The sequence below is a fragment of the Miscanthus floridulus genome, chromosome 17 (assembly GCF_019320115.1).
Source record: "Miscanthus floridulus cultivar M001 chromosome 17, ASM1932011v1, whole genome shotgun sequence".
In the NCBI taxonomy this organism is placed as follows: Eukaryota; Viridiplantae; Streptophyta; class Magnoliopsida; order Poales; family Poaceae; genus Miscanthus; species Miscanthus floridulus.
In genome coordinates, this window is record NC_089596.1 from 45229803 (window position 1) to 45247598 (window position 17796).

The 17796-nt window shown below is 47.9% G+C and overlaps 1 protein-coding gene across 2 annotated transcripts; it reads left to right on the forward strand.

The window, feature by feature from the left end:
• Positions 1–8085: 8085 nt before the first annotated feature.
• On the forward strand, positions 8086–17523 carry LOC136517594 (uncharacterized). Of its 2 annotated transcripts, XM_066511206.1 has the most exons (5): positions 8087–8227; positions 8479–8655; positions 8900–9001; positions 16216–16452; positions 16855–17523. In XM_066511206.1, exons 1-5 carry the CDS (start codon positions 8150–8152, stop codon positions 17065–17067), a joined length of 807 nt encoding a protein of 268 aa, XP_066367303.1. In that variant the 5' UTR covers positions 8087–8149; the 3' UTR covers positions 17068–17523. The 2 variants fall into 2 exon arrangements, with proteins under 2 accessions (XP_066367304.1, XP_066367303.1); XM_066511207.1 differs by lacking the exon at positions 8900–9001 and having other exon boundaries at positions 8086–8227.
• The last annotated feature ends 273 nt before the right edge of the window (positions 17524–17796 follow it).

The following is a 17796-nucleotide window of genomic DNA, read 5'->3' on the forward strand; positions in this document are numbered from 1 at the left end:
AACCCTTCCTCGTTCTTAAGTCAAGAGACTTAACTCTTGAGATGAGGGGTGAGTATACTAGCTTCAAGAGATGGTTACAAATCTCCTAGGGCTGCCACACAAGTTGGCAAGCTCTACGGACGATGATTTAGCCGGCTAGGAGCCAAGCTCCAAAAGTAACAAACATAACCGTCGGCCAAAACGTGAACCAAGTGCTCTTACAAGTTGGGGATTCAATGGAGCTACTCTTTAATCGAGTTTTGGACCATTTTCTCTCAAGGATTGACGGGGAATCAATGGATTTGCTCGAGGGCTCAAGATCAATTTCGCATACGAACTCCGATTTCGACGTTCCATATATCAAAATCGATCAGAAAAAATTTTTGGATCCATCCATCCCCGCTTTATCGGGGTTGGAAAATTTTAAATTGTTCAAAAACTGGTCACAAGATCCTCTTTTCGTGGTCACAAGCTTTTTGTCGATTTTGAGCATGTCTCCTGGAATTTCCACAGGCCACGTCTTTTACTTTTTTTGAGCTCATATTTTCTGTGGTTACTTTTTTTGTGCTCCTAAGTGAAGGAAAAATATCAAAAAAATAAAATAAAAAAGTCAAAATTTCCCAAAAAAACAACGACAGAAAAAAAAGAAAAAAGAGAGGGACAAAAGAGAAACAATATCTAGAGGAGCACATAGAGAAGACCAAAGTGAGCTGTGTTAGTGTGTGATGTCTGGTTCCTTATTTGTGTTGCTGTTTCCATCTACCATACTTGTTTTTCACACACCTGTCACCTTGCTATCCACCATACTTGTTTGTCACACATCTGGTACTTGGAACATTTTAGACCAGCAACGAGAACAAGTACTTTGGACTATAATTCAGCATTACTTTCTATTACTGACTTATGTGCCAGATATACATATTATTCTTTGTGTGCCTTCCAAGCTCCACAGACTCTTTAGACTAGTACAGAAAAGAGCCTTGCAATCTAGATACCACTGCCTCACAGGTATCACAAACCAGCCGCCGGTTGTACCGCCCACTGCTTGCGTTGATAAGAACTTTGTAAGAGCTTGGTAAGATGCTTCCACTTACTGTAAAAAGTTACACCACTTCAACCACGTAGTTATTTGATAGGGATAATACTTTTGTGTTGTCTTTTGCTGTCTTCTAACAATGACAGGTTGTTCGTATCCACCGACTTATGATGATATAGGTGCTGATGAGTACATGGAGTGGAAAATTGCCATAGATAACATATTTGCTACTCGCTTTATGTGTCAAAGGAGAAAGGTAAAAAATACAGCTAGTGTTTTGCGACATTCTGCTTTATCTTGGTGGGAGTCATTAGATCCTTCTGATAAACCTCAAACTTAGAATGATATGAAACTCCTTATGCGAGAAATCTTTGTTAATCCACCTCCTATTTTGACTTCATATGCTGAGGTACACCATTTAGAGGAAGAGTCTATCGTTATTCCTCTTGCTATGACTAACCTTCTGCAGGATAATATCCATAAGCAAGAGGATGACATGGAAGAAAATGAGAAGCTCACAACCTCATATGCAAATTCAGAACCATCACTTCACAATGCACCTATTACTCCTGCTGAGAACACAGATAATGCTCATGGTGCTACACTCACGGAATGTGAGAAATGTTTTAATGTACTAAATTTTTCATAAACCATGCTATCATAAAGCAATTGTTAGTGGAACCCTCTCTTGATTTATCTCTGTCTCATGATAATCTGCTTGAAGTTCCTTGTGATAAAGATGAACTGGTTGATGATGCTTTAGTTTTACATGTTTTGAAACCAGTCACTTGTGCTGAAAATAAACATGTTATTCATATTGCTAATAAAACTGATAAGTTCAAACTGTTGTATTCTTTACATACTTTGGGTTACATTGAATTCGATGTTTTGCGTAACCTAGATTGTTTGGAGGAGAGCCTTTTTAAATATGCTAATTTGCCTTGGTTTTCTAAACACACATATCATGTTATTGGCAAATATAACAACAAGGGACAATATATGATACATCGAGTATATATTCGTAGTAATATGAATTTTCCTTTTGTTGTACAAGGTTATGATCGTTTAGAGGGCAGTCATAATAATACAAACATTTTCTTATGTTCCTCAAAGAAACAAGTTCACTTTCAAGAAGGGAAGCATTGTTGGTTGCCACCTATGTCTGCTCGACCATCTATTCCTGCATCGTCTTTGGTTAGTTTTAATCTTTTGCAGGATAGTGTTGACATACATCGTGTGCATTCGGATCATAGAGTCTACATGCTTGTTGAAATTTTTATGCGAGATGACATGCTAGAAACATGGTCACGTTCCTTCTCACAATTATTTTAGTTTGCATTGTCCTCGCAACCCCGTTCTCCTTTATGTTGTGCAGGATCAGTTTCAAGCACAATCGACGTCGAGGATGGCTTTTCGTCAAGAAGGGGAGGATGATGAGGATATGACACCCATGCATACGACCTTGGCACATGGTATGGAGGAGTAGGAGGCCAGCAAGGGTGTCCAAGTCAAGAAGGAGGCCCGAGACTAATTCGGTTCGAGTCCCTGAGGTGGAGGCCCAAAGCAACTCAAGTTCGAGCCCGTCTCGGAGTCCAGGAGCAGCACATACTAAAAATGACGCCCAGGTCGCATACGGTGTCCGTTTTGGGCGTTCTTTATATGGATGAAAATATAATTTCATGGAGCTTCCAATGGCACTGGTCCCACCTTAAAATTCAATTGGAGTCAATGGGAATCGACAAAACAAGTGGACGTCCAACAGAAACCGGAGGCCCGATCCAACATGATTTCGAGTCTGCCTCAGCCTCCAGGACCAGTCTGCCTTAAACTGGTCACCCAGGACGCATCCGGACTCTGTTTTTGACGATTCACATATGGTTGGAAAGCTAATTTGATAAGAAAGCCAATCCAAGTGGTTTCACGTCAAAAGCCCTTCATAATCAACGGAAATCATCGAAACAAGTCAGCGTCCAGAATCTACCAGGGTGCTGCGACACCGTCTTTTGGTCCGTTGGACCGTGTATCGTGTTTGGGCCCATTAGGGGGCGCGTCTAGGGTAGGCGACGACCCTAAGACCTTTATAATCATATGCCGCTGCCATCGTTAGGTTTTTGGTTTTGCTTAGATTAATCTGTCAAGAACAGTTTCACCGTTCATCGGTTTGTGAGACTCCAACTTCGTGAGATTAATCATTCATCTGCAATTTGGTTGCTTTCTTTCTTGTTCTTGCTTGTGTTCTTCGTTGCGCAGGCAAGGATTAGCCTTCTTGGCGAGGTCAACCGGATCCGTGTCTTGGTTGATAACCAGAGGAGTTATGGTGCTAAGATTGTAGGGTTCGATCTTTCGATCTGAAGCCGGATCGGTGTGTCATTCTCCGCCACAACGATAGTTATCTCTACCTGACGGAAGATCGGGATCCCCGTTCCCATTAGAGAGAGAGGGAGCTCCTTTTCTATTTTGAACCAGCTGGAATGAGCAGGAGCCAGAAGAGAAACGTTGGGGAGGAAGAGGATGGGTATAAATACCCCCTCAGCCCCAACGGTCAGTGCCACGCCTTAAGTACGACAGTGCTCTCTCTATAAGTGCGACAGTGCCGCACCACGCAAGACAGCAAGGGTAAGAGTGGAGTGTAGACTGTTTGGCTGTGAATCTGAGGATGCGTGTGTATATTTGAGCACTTGGTAGCACATATTAGCTTAAGCATTGTGTCTCCCTTTATAGTACGGCTTTTTCTATACTCAAATTCAAAATATAAAAGAATTTAAACCTCCTTTGAGTTTGAAGTCATCTACATTTGTAATCGGGGCTCCTCCATTTCGTGTAGCATCCTCGAACATGAATTCCCTGCTTGTTATCTCGATAAATCTTATTAGTTCTCTAATTGCATGGTCATTATCACCAAAACCCACAATTAGGGCTTAAATCCACTTTGAGCATGATGACGAACTGAGAGCAAGGTTGAGGTTCAGACTCCGTGACGGGGCGGCGCGGCCGTGGTCAGCAAAGGACTGCCCAACACGCCCGGTCCCGGGGTGATCCCAGGGTTCGTCGGCGCCTCTAGGGAATCCATGCGCGTCACCAATGAATCGATGCGAGAGGTGGTGTTGCGGAGGGTCATCGTCGCCGTGTCGGTCAAGGTACGCAAATCGTCGAGCATCACCTCGGCAGACGTCTGACGCGAGCCCATGCTGTTGACAGAATTGAGCGTCTGCTGCATCATCTGCTGTAGGCCCTCAAACTGCTTCGCCATCCCGCTGAAGGAGGTCATTTGCTTGGCCATGTCATCGAACTTGGAGGAGAGTTCTTCCAACGACTCCGCCATTTGCGACTGAATCTTCGTCGGTTTGTGACCAGGCTCCAGGACAAGAATCGATTGGGGAGAAAAAATTTCCACCCAAAATGATGGCTCTGGATACCAAAATTGTTACGTTCCGGATCAGAACGTAACTGATAACTGGAGTGGATAGAATTCGAGATAGGAATCAGCAGGGAATTTGAGGAAGAAAGCAAGGACAGCAAGAGACAGTTCAGACGAATATTGAGTTTCAGAGTTCAGATCAGAGATTTTGTTGTTCGATGATTACAACCGACGGTTACAAGGGCTTATATACTGCCTAGGTCACCAGCCTTCTAACTGACTAAGGCCCAACAATAACAACCGACTAAGCGTTATGCCAACGATAGCCCATTAACAGCAAGGTTCACTCAGTTTAGCCTGCATCAGACTTCGCCTATTCTGTTGTCGGACCTGATACAATGTTCCGCCTCGCCTTATACTTGATCCTGGCAGCCACATGGATTTGTTTAGTATAGTATGGATTGTATGTTCTCTGTAGTTATAGAGGTGATGAAGGCAATTGCATGCTTACAAGGTAATCCAGAAACTTGTCATGCTCTGAATGAACATGTCCTTCATGTAGGTTCACAACAAACCTGTAACAACACTAAAAATATGGTGCTACAGTTATGCATTTGAAGAAGGATGGAGCACTCACCCATCTAGAAGCCAATCTGGTCACTTGTCTGCCATCCTTTCTAAATCCGCACCAAATCAGCCTCCTGCCTGCTGAGCACTCCACCCAAGCCCTACCCTGTGAGCGCCCAGCAGCCTCCACGTGCACGGCCCTACGGCCTCCCCGCGCGGGCCCCCTGCCTCCCCCGTGAGCGGCCCTTCTCCCTTTTCCCCGCGCGCGCAAGCACGTGAAAACTCCCACGCGAAGCACGACCGCCTGGTAGGTGCTCACCTACACAGGGCTCCTCCCCGACGGCGCACGTGGGCCTGTAGCTCCACCTCCCCGGCGACCGAAGACTAGGATCTAGGGTTTGGTCTAGGTGGGCTCAAGTGGAGTTGAAGCTTCGATGGAAAACGATAGCAGGGAGAAACACATAGAGTGACTGGATAGAGTGATGGGTAAAAGAGTCATTTTGTGTCTAGTTTGGCCTTTAGCTCCGTTAAAACTCACCGACAATAGACGAAAGTGGCACGTAAGGAAAAAAAAGTTTCATGTAAGGATACCGGAAAACTTTTCTTTTTCCAATGGTACACATATAATTTCGATCTTTTATAATGGCACATAGGTAAAAGGCTCAAAAAAAGGATTTTTTTGGATCGGTATCATGGCAATTTTATAAGTTTGGAGAAGTCCCATTACTATTCGCCTATTTGGAAACTTCCCTCTATAAATTCTTCTTTAGCTTGAATCACGTCATTTTGTACGTATTTCACAATGTTGTGATTAATGGCAAGTGTATTCTCGTATAGCCCAAAATACCCCTGCCTCTCTCTCCCTCCACTCGTTGATGTGTGGGCCCCACACCAGCTTCTCCTTCGACCTCAAGCCGACGCATGGTCTAAGTCCAACCTCGCTCATGTGCACTATCCTTGCAGCACCTTGCTTGATGGCACGTCGGCGTGCCCTGCACGGTGTGCTCCAGCTCGTCCTTGCGACGCGCAACGTGGAGCAACACGTCTATGCCACCTACTTCGGCGAGCACCTCGTCTGGGTTCCCATATCAGCCGATTTGATGAACAAACCTGAGATACCGGAAGAGCATCCATCCATGGCCGCTTCAGCAGCAAACTCTCTAGGCTCTAGCTCCAAGCCTCCAACGGGGCCAAGCCCGAGAAAGAAGCAGCCGCATCCATGGGCGGATTCGCCATGGCCCAAGAACGAAGTAGGAGCTAGATGTTGACCGCGATGCTGCCAGTCAGACACCATGCGCCCGCGAGTGGAAGGAGTAAAGCTACAGGGGTGTTTTGGGCCATACGAAAATACACTATCCTTTAGTCACATGTGCTTGGGCCCAATGCTCTTGAATACATAGAAAATGGCACGATTAAGCTGAAGAAGAATTATAATAGTAAGTTTTTAAATAGACCGGTACTTCTCCACACTTGCAAAATTATAATGCTAGCAATCTAAAACCCCAAAAAAGAAACGTAAAAGATCGTGGGGCTGACGTGTTGTGTGGGATATGGACATCGGCTGACCAGAAGCTCATAAAAAAAGCTGGGCTGGGCCTAGGAGCCTCGATAGAAGGATCAGCGGCCTGCTAACAACACTTCTAAAAATGAGCTGTTTTGGAGGCTTCAAGCAGCATGCATGGGTCTATTGTCGGGATAAAGTATAGCAAAGGAGCACGTTATCGCACGACGGGTCGCGCATTTGGGAAACACGCGACCCATCTTCTCCACCACGACGCTCCCTCCTCCCGTCTTCTTTTCCGTCGTTGGCACTCCTCCTCCACCACCCCTTCCCCGCCTCCACCACCGACGGCTCCCACCGCCTCACCACGCCGCCCACACCTATCGACCCCGTCCTCCCCTAAAGCTTCGTCGTGACACCTTCGTCAGCGTTGCCCTCGTTCACCCCCCTTCACCCCCGCCCCCACCCCCACCACCAGGTCCCTGGGCTCCCGTCGCCTCCCCCACCCCTCGACCCTGCCCTCGCCTAATCCCAGGGTAGGTCATCGATGACCTCCGTCGCGACGCCCCCGCTACCAGCCCCTCTGAACCGCCTTCTCCCACCGCCCCACCCCGCCTCCGTCTCGCCCGCTCCATCGCCGTGTCGTGGCCGCCGCCCTCCAAAACCCTTCTAAAGCTGCCGGGGAATTAATAGAAGCCTAACCGCACCAGAACCCTAACCGCCGCCATGTTCTTCTTCCTCTCCTACGCGGGCACGGGCGTCGCATGCTCGGCTTCGAGTGCGACCTGTCGCGTAAAAGGGTCCAATGGCAAAATCCGACTCTACAATTAATATTTTCATGTTCTGGCCAACCGAAGCGGCTTGACCATAGTAAGTGCCTGAGTGCCTTATATTTATTTCACGGGAAGAATCTTTAGGTGCTGTCGTAATAATTAATCTCTTTTGCTGACCATCCTCATCAGTGAGAAGAAAATCCTCGCCGGGGCTGGACCATATATGACTGTCTCTCCATTCTGTAGGCTTCGTGATGTGTGGTGGCAATTCAGAGTGACTGCGGCCGTGTCTTTCTCGTCTTGGGGACGTTGGGTTCTTTCGACGTTCCTAAAATTTATGTCACATCGAATATTTAGATATTAATAAAGAGCATTAAATATAGATTAATTATAAAACTAATTACATAGATGGAGGCTAATTTACGAGACGATTTTTTAAGCCGAAGTAATCTATCATTAGCACATGTTTACTGTAGCATCACATTGTCAAATCATGAACTAATTAGGCTTAAAAGATTTGTCTCGCAAATTAGTCGTAAATTATATAATTAGTTTCATAATTAGTCTATATTTAATACTCCATGTACTAAATATTCGATGTCGTGCAGAAATCAAACAGGGCCCGCAGCCAACTACACCTGCACATCCATACGAGAGGTGTCCTGGCCGAACTCCATCCGTCCACGCAACCTTTAAATTCGGCGTGGACCATGACACAGACGCAAGGGAGAGAACCCGCTTCATCGTTGAACGCATTCATAGCTCTCAACTACCATCTCCTCACTTGCCATTCCATTCCGTCGATCTTCTCGTATCCTCGCCTCCATGATGCTGACCAGGGAATGGAACACGCAAGAAAACTCTATAAATCGAGGAGCACCTCCTGTGGACTGGATGTGTGCAGGTATCCAGAAACCCAGAACTGAGCACAAGCAATGAGTAACCTCCTCAAGAGCAAGAACGAGCCAAAGTTGAAGAAACAGGCGTCGTCTTCAGATGAACAGCAGGCAAAGGTAAGACGGCAGGCTCAGCCGCTTACATTACATATATATACTATTTATAGTAGAGCAGCATCGTTTTGTACAGAATAAAGCGGTGGTTAATTAAAGCTTAAAATCTTCATCTCCTCTTCGGTGAAAGTAAGAACATCCGCAGGAAAACTTACATTAATTGTTCCCATGAGAAATTCATTTAGTGAGCACCTGAGACCTGACAGAATACAGAAATGGTCTTCAGTAACTTGTTGATATGGACATATATACAGATAAATGAGGTACGGGAACTCCTGGGTGACCTGCCAACAGAGATGCCAGGCTTCTTGACGGACTCCACCATCCGCCGCTTCCTCCGTACTAGAAACTGGAGCACGGTGCAAGCGACCAAGGCTCTGAAAGAAACTGTCAAGTGGAGGCGTCAGTACAGGCCGGACAAAATCCGTTGGGTAAGTAGCCGTATATTATTGGATATACTTATATAATGCCTTATTACGGAGCTGGCCTGGGAGTGTATATTTCTTTGACGTTGGAGTTTAAGTTAAAATTTGAACACGTATAGCGACATGATCAATCCAAATATACATGCACAAGTTTATATACGGTTGTAAAAAGGTCACTGTTATGTATTCTTTTGTGTTTATGTTATCTTTAGTCACAAAGAGCAAGCCTTTTCTTTGGAATCTATGTTAGGAAGACATTACTGAAAGGGAGCATTTGTTGAAGAAAGCGTATATAGCTGACTACCTCGACAAGAACGGGCGAACTGTGTTTGTATCAATGCCGTCAATGAAGGTCAGTTTTAGCAGCTAATCTAGTTGTCCAAAATAAATATAGAAATCATGCACACAAACATTTTGCAGTAACTAAAATATATAAAAGTGCGAAACATATATGCTTCAGTAGAGTAGGTACATTTTTCCTATGCATGCTAATATGAATTGATTTTTTAATTAATTCTATCAGCTTTGTTAAAGTAGTTGGTAAGTACTAATGGTACTTTTAGGAAAATTTCCTTCTATTTTTTGTGGACAGTTGATGTGAGAAAGTCATTTAAAAATTAAATTTATGTAAATAAGTGTATTTTAGCAAACATAAAATTTATTTTTCTCCGTGCTGTGCCGCTCATCCGTTCCTCCCTTGCCCAACCTCGCCCAACTCCGTACATTTCACGTGCCGGTTCACTAGGATCCCGGCACGGCGCCCCTGTCCCACTTGAGAAATCTCAGTTAGAGATGGTCGGTTAGAACATAGAGGTACCGTACATTGTTCTTCGTTAGAATAATAACCCAGAGATGGAAAAAACGTAATACATCAACAATGTTTTTTTTTACGCAAGCTTAAATTTCACATGGCTGCAATTAGCATGTACACTTTCATTTCAACCATGCTATGAAATACCCCACTGTATGCATATGACAACGGCAATATCCATGGACAATATGGTCACATCCATATCAAACTAGCACAGATGCACAATTTCAGGAATGAAACGCATGAAGTAAATCTGCAAGTTTAGCTCAGATACTTTTTGTTTAGAACACTGAATTTTTCGCCTATGACAATTCCATAAACCTCTATTACTTCTAAGTGATGTTCCTAGGACAAGCTGGTACTACTTTAGAATTCAGGACAACACTAGGTAAATATACAGATGAAGATCCATTTTCAGAAGGTCAAATCTTCTAGCTGTAACTGTATATGAGTGGTTCAGCAGAATTCATGGTTTGCTTACCTTGTTTGACTTAGAAAGAGGAAACCTATAATAAATAACTATTGCAAGACAGCTAGAACTTCTATATGGAAGAAATTAATGCAGGAAAAAAATTTAGTGTCAATCATTTTATTAAGCACTCAGAAAAACCTGAATGAGGTGACACAAAAGAAATGCACGAAAAATAATCATAATACGGTCACATAACCAGTAGGACTTATGATCGCACAAATCAAACGCATACTCACCAATTCTTTCATGCCTAATGATGACCACTTCCTTGAATGCATGCTCGTTTGATCTGCATAAAACTGTATGAGTGAACATCATTTAAATTGTGATTTTGGAATGATAAATGCCAATAAATCTACCCAGTTAAAATGGCAGAACTAATTTGGTAATATGCCTTGTACTTCTCGCATTACAAAAAAGTGGATACAAATCCCCTGTGCTTCACAAAACGAGTGCAATTGATGCTACTACTTCACAGTTCATATGACCCAAATCAAATAGAGATTGTTTAGATACATGGAACACGAGGAAGGGATGAAGGGACAGTGACATTTAGAAGGAGGCATGAACGAGGTAATTTAAAACTAATGACCAACTAAAACCTACTTATCAAAAACTATACAAGATCTATCTAAATGTGTACTATTGTTTTGCTAAGTGTTGTTATCACTCACACAAAAGAGTTATGCAACCTAGATTTCAATCCTATCAAATAACCTTACAAACTAGTAGACTAGAAAAGGTAAGCATATAACCAAGGGATGCAATTAAGTACTCCATCCGTTCCAAATTATAAGTCGTTTTGACTTTTTTTGGTACATCCATTTTACTATGCATCTAGATATAATATGTCTAGATATGTAGAAAAATGGATGAACTAAAAGTCAAAGCAACTTATAATTTGGAACGGAGGGAGTATGTATAAATGAGGTAAAGAATGCAAACTTCTGTTGACGACCGATTTTTCTCGAGGTATTGAGAAGCTTGCGCTGCCCACTAGTCCTCGTTGGAGCCTCTCGTAAGGGCCAAGCTCCTGGTCGGGTAACTCGTGGATAGCCCCCGGGTCTTTCCTATGGTAACTCTTAAATTTTTTCTCACGAGATGGTTGCTTCACGAAACAACTACCTCTTTCTCTTAGCTTCCTATCTCTCCTTCATGTCATAAAAAAGACTACGTGGCATTGCATTAGATAGTCTTTGACACTATAGATATGTAGCAATGTACTTGCCTTTAGTGGATTTTATTCCGCCTTTAGTTGCATGAGACTGTCTTTCGGATCTGATTGTGGAGTTTGGTTTGGATGTTGTCAACATTAGTGCCTGACAGCCTGAGTAGGGCGCGGGGTTGGAGGGGGGCCACAATACTGAGGTCACGCTCGACGTCCACAATCACTTCCCAATACCTGTCAAGCGCCTCAACGCCCAACGTCGCCGGACCGCGGCTACGTAACTCGTAGTCGCGCTCCAGGCCTTCACCGTGAGAAGATCTCACCGGTGGCTTGAGAGAGTTTGGGAGAGAGGAGCAACTTTAGGATAATTGATCTTCCTTGCTTCTCTCCAAGTCTGTTACACGGCATATATGGCCAATGGCCCAACCAAACTCTCCTATAATTAAGGCATGCAAAAGGAAACTAGGTCCTATCTTTCTAAACTAAGCCACTGACGGTGGCACCTGCCTTGGCCGCGCGCTCCGCAGCCCTCCTGGCGTCACGACGACGCCTATAGGTGCGCCCGTACATGACATCTCTCCCCCCCTCGACGGTCAGCTCGTCCTCGAGCTGAAACTGGGGAAATTTGTCGCGGAAGTCTGCAACATCCTCCCAAGTAGCACCAGCAGTGGACTGCCCTTTCCAGCGGATGAGCACCTGCCGAACACCCTTTGCCAGCTGGTACCGAACAGCCTGCTCCGGTTCTGGAGTCACCGCCCCATGATGAATGGGTGGGAGGGGAGGTGGCGTAGCCGGTGGTGCGCCGACGAACTTCTTGAGAAGGCCGACGTGGAAGACATCGTGCAGCTTGGCACGCGGGGGCAGCGCTAGACGAACAGCCACCTGGTTGATGCAGTTGGTGACTTGGTAAGGCCCGACTAAGCGCGGCTTCAGCTTGCCCTTGGGCGCCTGGGGAAGAGAGGAAGATGCCCGTTGGCGAAGGCGCAGCAGCACCCAGTCACCCACGGCATAGGAGACCGGTCGATGCAGGCGGTCGTAGAACTTCTTCTGGACAGCCTGGGCTTGTTCCAGACGATAGCGGACATCCGCTAGGAGCTCCTCGCGTGCAGCCATTGTCTTGGCCACCGCCGCCACCCGGGTCTCTCCAGGCTCATAAGAGCGGATGGAGGGGGGGTCCCTACCATAGACCACCTTGAATGGAGTGTCCTTGAGCGACGATTGATACGCCGTGTTGTAGACGTACTCCGCCCATGGCAGCCATCGCAGCCACTGCCGTGGCCGATCCCCAGTGAAACACCGGAGGTACATGACGATGACTTTGTTGGCCGCCTCCGTTTGGCCATCGGACTGCGGGTGGAAGGCGGACGTCAAGTGCAGCTTGGGCCCGGTGAGTCGCATCAGCTCCCGCCAGAACGTTGAGGTGAACACTGAGTCCCGGTCCGACACCATGGACTGAGGGATCCCGTGGAGGCGAACGATCTCGCTGAAGAACGCCTGGGCCACGGACTCTGCACTATAGGGGCGAGCCAGTGGGATAAAATGGCAGTATTTGCTAAACCGGTCGACCACTGTGAGGATCACCGATTTGCCCCCAACGCGAGGCAGCGCCTCGATGAAGTCCAAGCTGACGTCGGACCACACGGCCTGGGGAACGGGCAGGGGCAGCAGCAGGCCCGCCGGGTGTAGGTGTTCAGACTTGTTGTGCTGGCACGTTGCGCAGGCGCGGACGAAGTCTTGGACCACGCGGCGCATGGCGGGGAAGTAGAAGTCCCGGCGAAGGCGATGTAGAGTCCGCTGCACCCCTTCATGTCCGTCGTCGTGCGTAGCAGCCACCACTTCGAGCAGCAGGGGGGAGTCCGGCGGGATGTAGAGCCGGTCAGCATATGCCACCATGCCGTCCAGCAGCGACCACGGCGCTCCCCTAGTGCCGGCTGCTAGTTCATCCCTGAGGGCGACCAGGGCTGGTTCTTGTCGTTGAGCATGACGAAGACGGTCGACGAAGTCGAAGCGAGGCGCGGACAGCGCCAAGACCGAGCCCTCCTCGTTGGTGTCGCGCCGGGACAGCGCGTCGGCGATGGTGTTCGTGGCACCCGGCTTGTATTCCACCGAGAAGTCAAAGCCGAGGAGCTTGCCCACCCAATGGTGCTGCGGGATCGTCGAGAGGCGCTGGTCGAGGAGGAATTTGAGGCTGTAGTGGTCGGTGCGGACGAGGAACGCGCGCCCCCACAGGTACGGCCTCCAGTGGCGCACGACGTGCACCAGCCCAATGAGCTCCCTCTCATACGCTGCCAGAGCGTGGTGGCGGGGGGCGACCGGCCTGCTGAAATAAGCGATCGGATGGTGCTCCTGCAGCAAGACCGCCCCGAAGCCATGCGTGGACGCGTCACACTCAACGATGAAGCCCTTGGTGAAGTCGGGCAGCGCCAACACCGGGGCCGACGTCACGGCTGCCTTGAGTGCCTGGAAGGCTGCCTGGGCCGCGTCGTTCTAGGAAAAGCCCTCCTTCTTCAGCAACGAAGTGAGGGGCGCCGCAATCTTGCCGTAGTCGTGGACGAACTTGCGGTAGTATCCGGCGAGGCCCAAGAAGCCACGCACCGCGCGCGCCGAGCGAGGTGCCGGCCAGTCGTGAATGGCCTACACCTTGGCCGGGTCCATGGCCACACCGTGGGCGGAGATGATGTGGCCCAAGTATGCCATGGAAGGTGACCCAAAGATGCACTTGGATCGCTTGACGAAGAGGACATGGCGGTGAAGTTCGGCGAGGACGGCGCGGATGTGCCTTAAGTGATCTGCCCAAGTCTTGCTGTAAATCAATATATCATCAAAAAAGACAAGGACGAACCAACGAAGAAATGGACGGAGCACGTCGTTCATGAGCGCCTGGAATGTTGCCGGAGTGTTGCATAACCCAAACGGCATCACCAGGAACTCATAGAAGCCGTCGTGGGTTCGGAACGCCGTCTTGTGTACATCAGCCGGCCGCATCCGGACTTGGTGATAGCCGGAGCGGAGGTCCAGCTTGGTGAAGAACTGCGCACCATGCAGCTCATCAAGGAGTTCGTCGACGACGGGGATGGGGAAAGCATCCTTGACGGTGAGGGCATTAAGAGCGCGGTAGTCCACGCAAAACCGCCAAGCCCCGTCCTGCTTCTTGACCAGCAATACCAGCGATGAGAACGCCGAATCGCTGCGGCGTACGATGCCTTGGTCCAGCATGGCGGCGCATTGCCGTTCCAGCTCGTCCTTGTGCGCCGCCGGGTAGCGGTAGGGCCGAACCGCCACAGGTGTAGAGCCGGGCTTGAGGACGATGGCGTGATCCCGTGCTCACTGCGGTGCGGCGGGCGGCGTCCTCGGCGATGAAATTATGTGTGGAGCCGGTGTCCAGGAGCGCGACGAGGGTGGTGGCGCCCAGGGAGACCCGCACCTGCATGGAATCACAGATGGGCATACCGGCCACTGCCCTGAGTGAGAAGACAGGGGCGCCGTCCTGCTGATCGTCCCCCGCTGGTCCCTCGTCGGCGGCCGCGATCTCGACGCCGTTGAGGTAGAAGATGCGGCGGCAGACACGATTGTGGCCGCGGGAGTACGGCTCATTGCAGTTGAAACAGAGGCCGAGACGGCGCCGTTCCGCCTGTTCCTCCGGGGACAGCCGCTTCAAAGGCGGGCCATCCTGTCGCGGTTGGGCCGCACCCGCTGGTGGTGCAGGAAGGGCGAGCAGCGGCTGCGTAGGCGCCGGCGCTGGCAGCAGGGCACGAGGGGCTCCCCGGGTGGCCGGTGGGGGTAGCCGCGATAACTCCATCTGCTCGACCTGACGGGCGAGACTCATGGCCCCGGCGAGCGTCTCCGGATTATGGATGCGGACGGCATGGCTCAACGGGGGAAGAAGGCCGCCGGTGTAGAGTTGGACGCGCTGGCCCTCCTCAAGCCGACCCACGCGCGGCAGCAGAGCCTGGAACCTGTTGGAGTATTCCTCCACGGTCCCGGTGCGGCGACACTCCGACAACTCGAACAGGGGCGCCGAGCGGAGAGGTGGACCGAAACGAAGGTTGAGGAGGTCCTTGAATCGTCCCCATGGCGGCGTACCCTCGTCTTCCTGCAACTGGATGTACCACAGCTGCGCGACGTCCTCCAGATTGTAGGAGGCCATCCACACGCGCTCCTCCGGCATGGTGCGCTGTTGGCGAAAATAGGATTCGCATTTGTTGATGAAGAGCATCGGATCGGTCTTGCCATCGAAGCGGGGGAAGTCGAGCTTCTGGAATCGTGGGGGCCGATCCAGATCACGAGGAGGCTCCTCACGCCCGCCGCCGCCGTTGTCCGACGACGATGATGACTTGTCCTTCATGGTGGCCATGTCGGCCTTCACGGAAGACAACTCAGTCTGGAACGACTTCATCATCTCCATGAGGTCCTTGATGGTGGGTTCAGCCATGGTGGTGGAGTGGCCGGTGGAAGGAGTGGACGTGGAAGGGGGTGGTGGAGGGCTGGAGCGGGTGGGAGAGGATCTACGCGACGCCGATACCAGGTTGTCAAGCGCCTCAACGCCCAACGTCGCCGGACCGCGGCTACGTAACTCGTAGTCGCGCTCCAGGCCTTCACCGTGAGAAGATCTCACCGGTGGCTTGAGAGAGTTTGGGAGAGGAGCAACTTTAGGATAATTGATCTTCCTTGCTTCTCTCCAAGTCTGTTACACGGCATATATGGCCAATGGCCCAACCAAACTCTCCTATAATTAAGGCATGCAAAAGGAAACTAGGTCCTATCTTTCTAAACTTAGCCACTGACGGTGGCACCTGCCTTGGCCGCGCGCTCCGCAGCCCTCCTGGCGTCACGACGGCGCCTATAGGTGCGCCCGTACATGACAATACCATAGCAAAAAGCCGTAATATCTGGCATATGAAATAATTTAAATGTTTTGTATAAAGAAATATGTATCTTAATATATGTTTTGGCATCATTTTCTTCTTCAAACATCATGCAAAAAAAATTTGATACTTATTTTACATTTGGGAGATCATACCAATGTCCAGTAGGGATTTCTTAAATTTGAAGAATAGTTTTTTACTTCTTTGTCCATAACATACATTTTGCTAATCTTAAGGCGTGTTTGAACAGAGCTTAGTTCCAGCGAAGGAGCAGGTCAAACTACTAGTTTACAACTTGGAAACCATGAGCTCAAAAAATGCACAAGAAAACATTGTTTGGGTAGTTGATTTCAGTGGATGGACAGTATCAAGTACTCCATTGGCGGAGTCACGTCAATCAGTGCACATAATTCAGAACTATTATCCAGGGTTGGTAGGAGCTGCAATTCTTTGCAACCCTCCAAAGATATTCGAATCCTTTTGGAAGGTACGGTATTCCTGAAAGCACTACTATACTCTTCTAAGTTTAACAACACCATTTCATAATTCAGATATAGGTTGTCAAACATTTCATAGAAATCATAGTATATTAATTCATTACTGTAGTGTCAATGTATATTGTGTATTATATTTTTATGGCACATTACAATGGAATTAATGTCAAAGACATGTTTAATGGATAATTTGTTTCTTGAAAAGTTTATATGTTGAGAATGGTATGCTCGACCCCAGATACTGATGAGTGCACCCAGCGCACATGTAATGTACATAGTAGTACTTCTATTGTAGGTTCAGTTGAATATTGGAACTGACAATGTACCCTTTGCATCCCTGAACTGTGCTTTCCAGAACATCTGCATGCCTTAGTTCTGAAAGCTTGCTTTTGTAGATACTAAATTACTTCATCGAGCCAGAGCTGAAAGAGAAAGTGAAATTCGTCTACACTAACAATTCCGAGAGCCAGAGAATAATGGCTGACATGTTTGACCTGGACAAGCTGGAGTCTGCATTTGGTGGCCGCAACACCTCTGGTATCGACATTGTCAAGTATTCTGAGAGAATGCAAAGAAGAGATCAGACTAGGAATCTTCATATTCGATAAAAGCAAATGGAAATTCCTCTTCATACACACCATTGCACTTGCACCGTTCGTCTTGTCGAAGTGTACAAGAATTCTACTCTGAGCAGCAAAGACGGGAAGACGAGATTGAAGCCCTTGTCTTTACTTTATATATCACCTCAAGAAACTGTTCAAAGAACTTAATAAATTAAACTCGACTACTATGGAATTCTTGGAGGTTAAATCATAGCAGATCAGGATGATTATGATGTCTGGTCGATTAGCTCATGATTGGGATACCAGATTCGGAATGATCTGTGTAATATATATGAGATGTCATGAGAATTCATGGGCCATCCAAACTGTCAGAGTTCTAGATAGCCGGCTATGACCTTTAGCGTTTCATTTTTTTCTCATTTTTTTTCTAGAGACTAAGAAGTAGGGATAAAAACGGATCGGATACGGACGGATATCACCGATATTAAATTTGTATTCATATTTCTGTCCGGATTCGGATTCGAATACGGATAGTGTCAACTATGTCGGATAGAATACGATTGGATATCGACATCATAAATATGCGATTTGAGTATTCAGATACGGATACGGTATCGGATGTTGGATATCCGGACTCGGATACGGACAGATCTCAACCCCTCTAAACGGATTCGGTTTCGAATATGGTCAGAAAATATCCGTACCATTTTCATCCCTACTAAGAAGCAATGATGAGTTAAATAGCCGCTTAAGCCATTTAGCAGGTGAACAAAA

What these genes read in the sequence shown, in the direction of transcription:
- LOC136517594 (XM_066511206.1), top strand. Translation starts at nt 8,150, where the DNA reads ATGAGTAACCTCCTCAAGAGCAAGAACGAGCCAAAGTTGAAGAAACAG. An exon ending in CAGATGAACAGCAGGCAAAG is followed by an intron (nt 8,228 to 8,478) that starts GTAAGACGGCAG and finishes ACATATATACAG; the next exon opens with ATAAATGAGGTACGGGAACT. An exon ending in TATCAATGCCGTCAATGAAG is followed by an intron (nt 9,002 to 16,215) that starts GTCAGTTTTAGC and finishes GTGTTTGAACAG; the next exon opens with AGCTTAGTTCCAGCGAAGGA.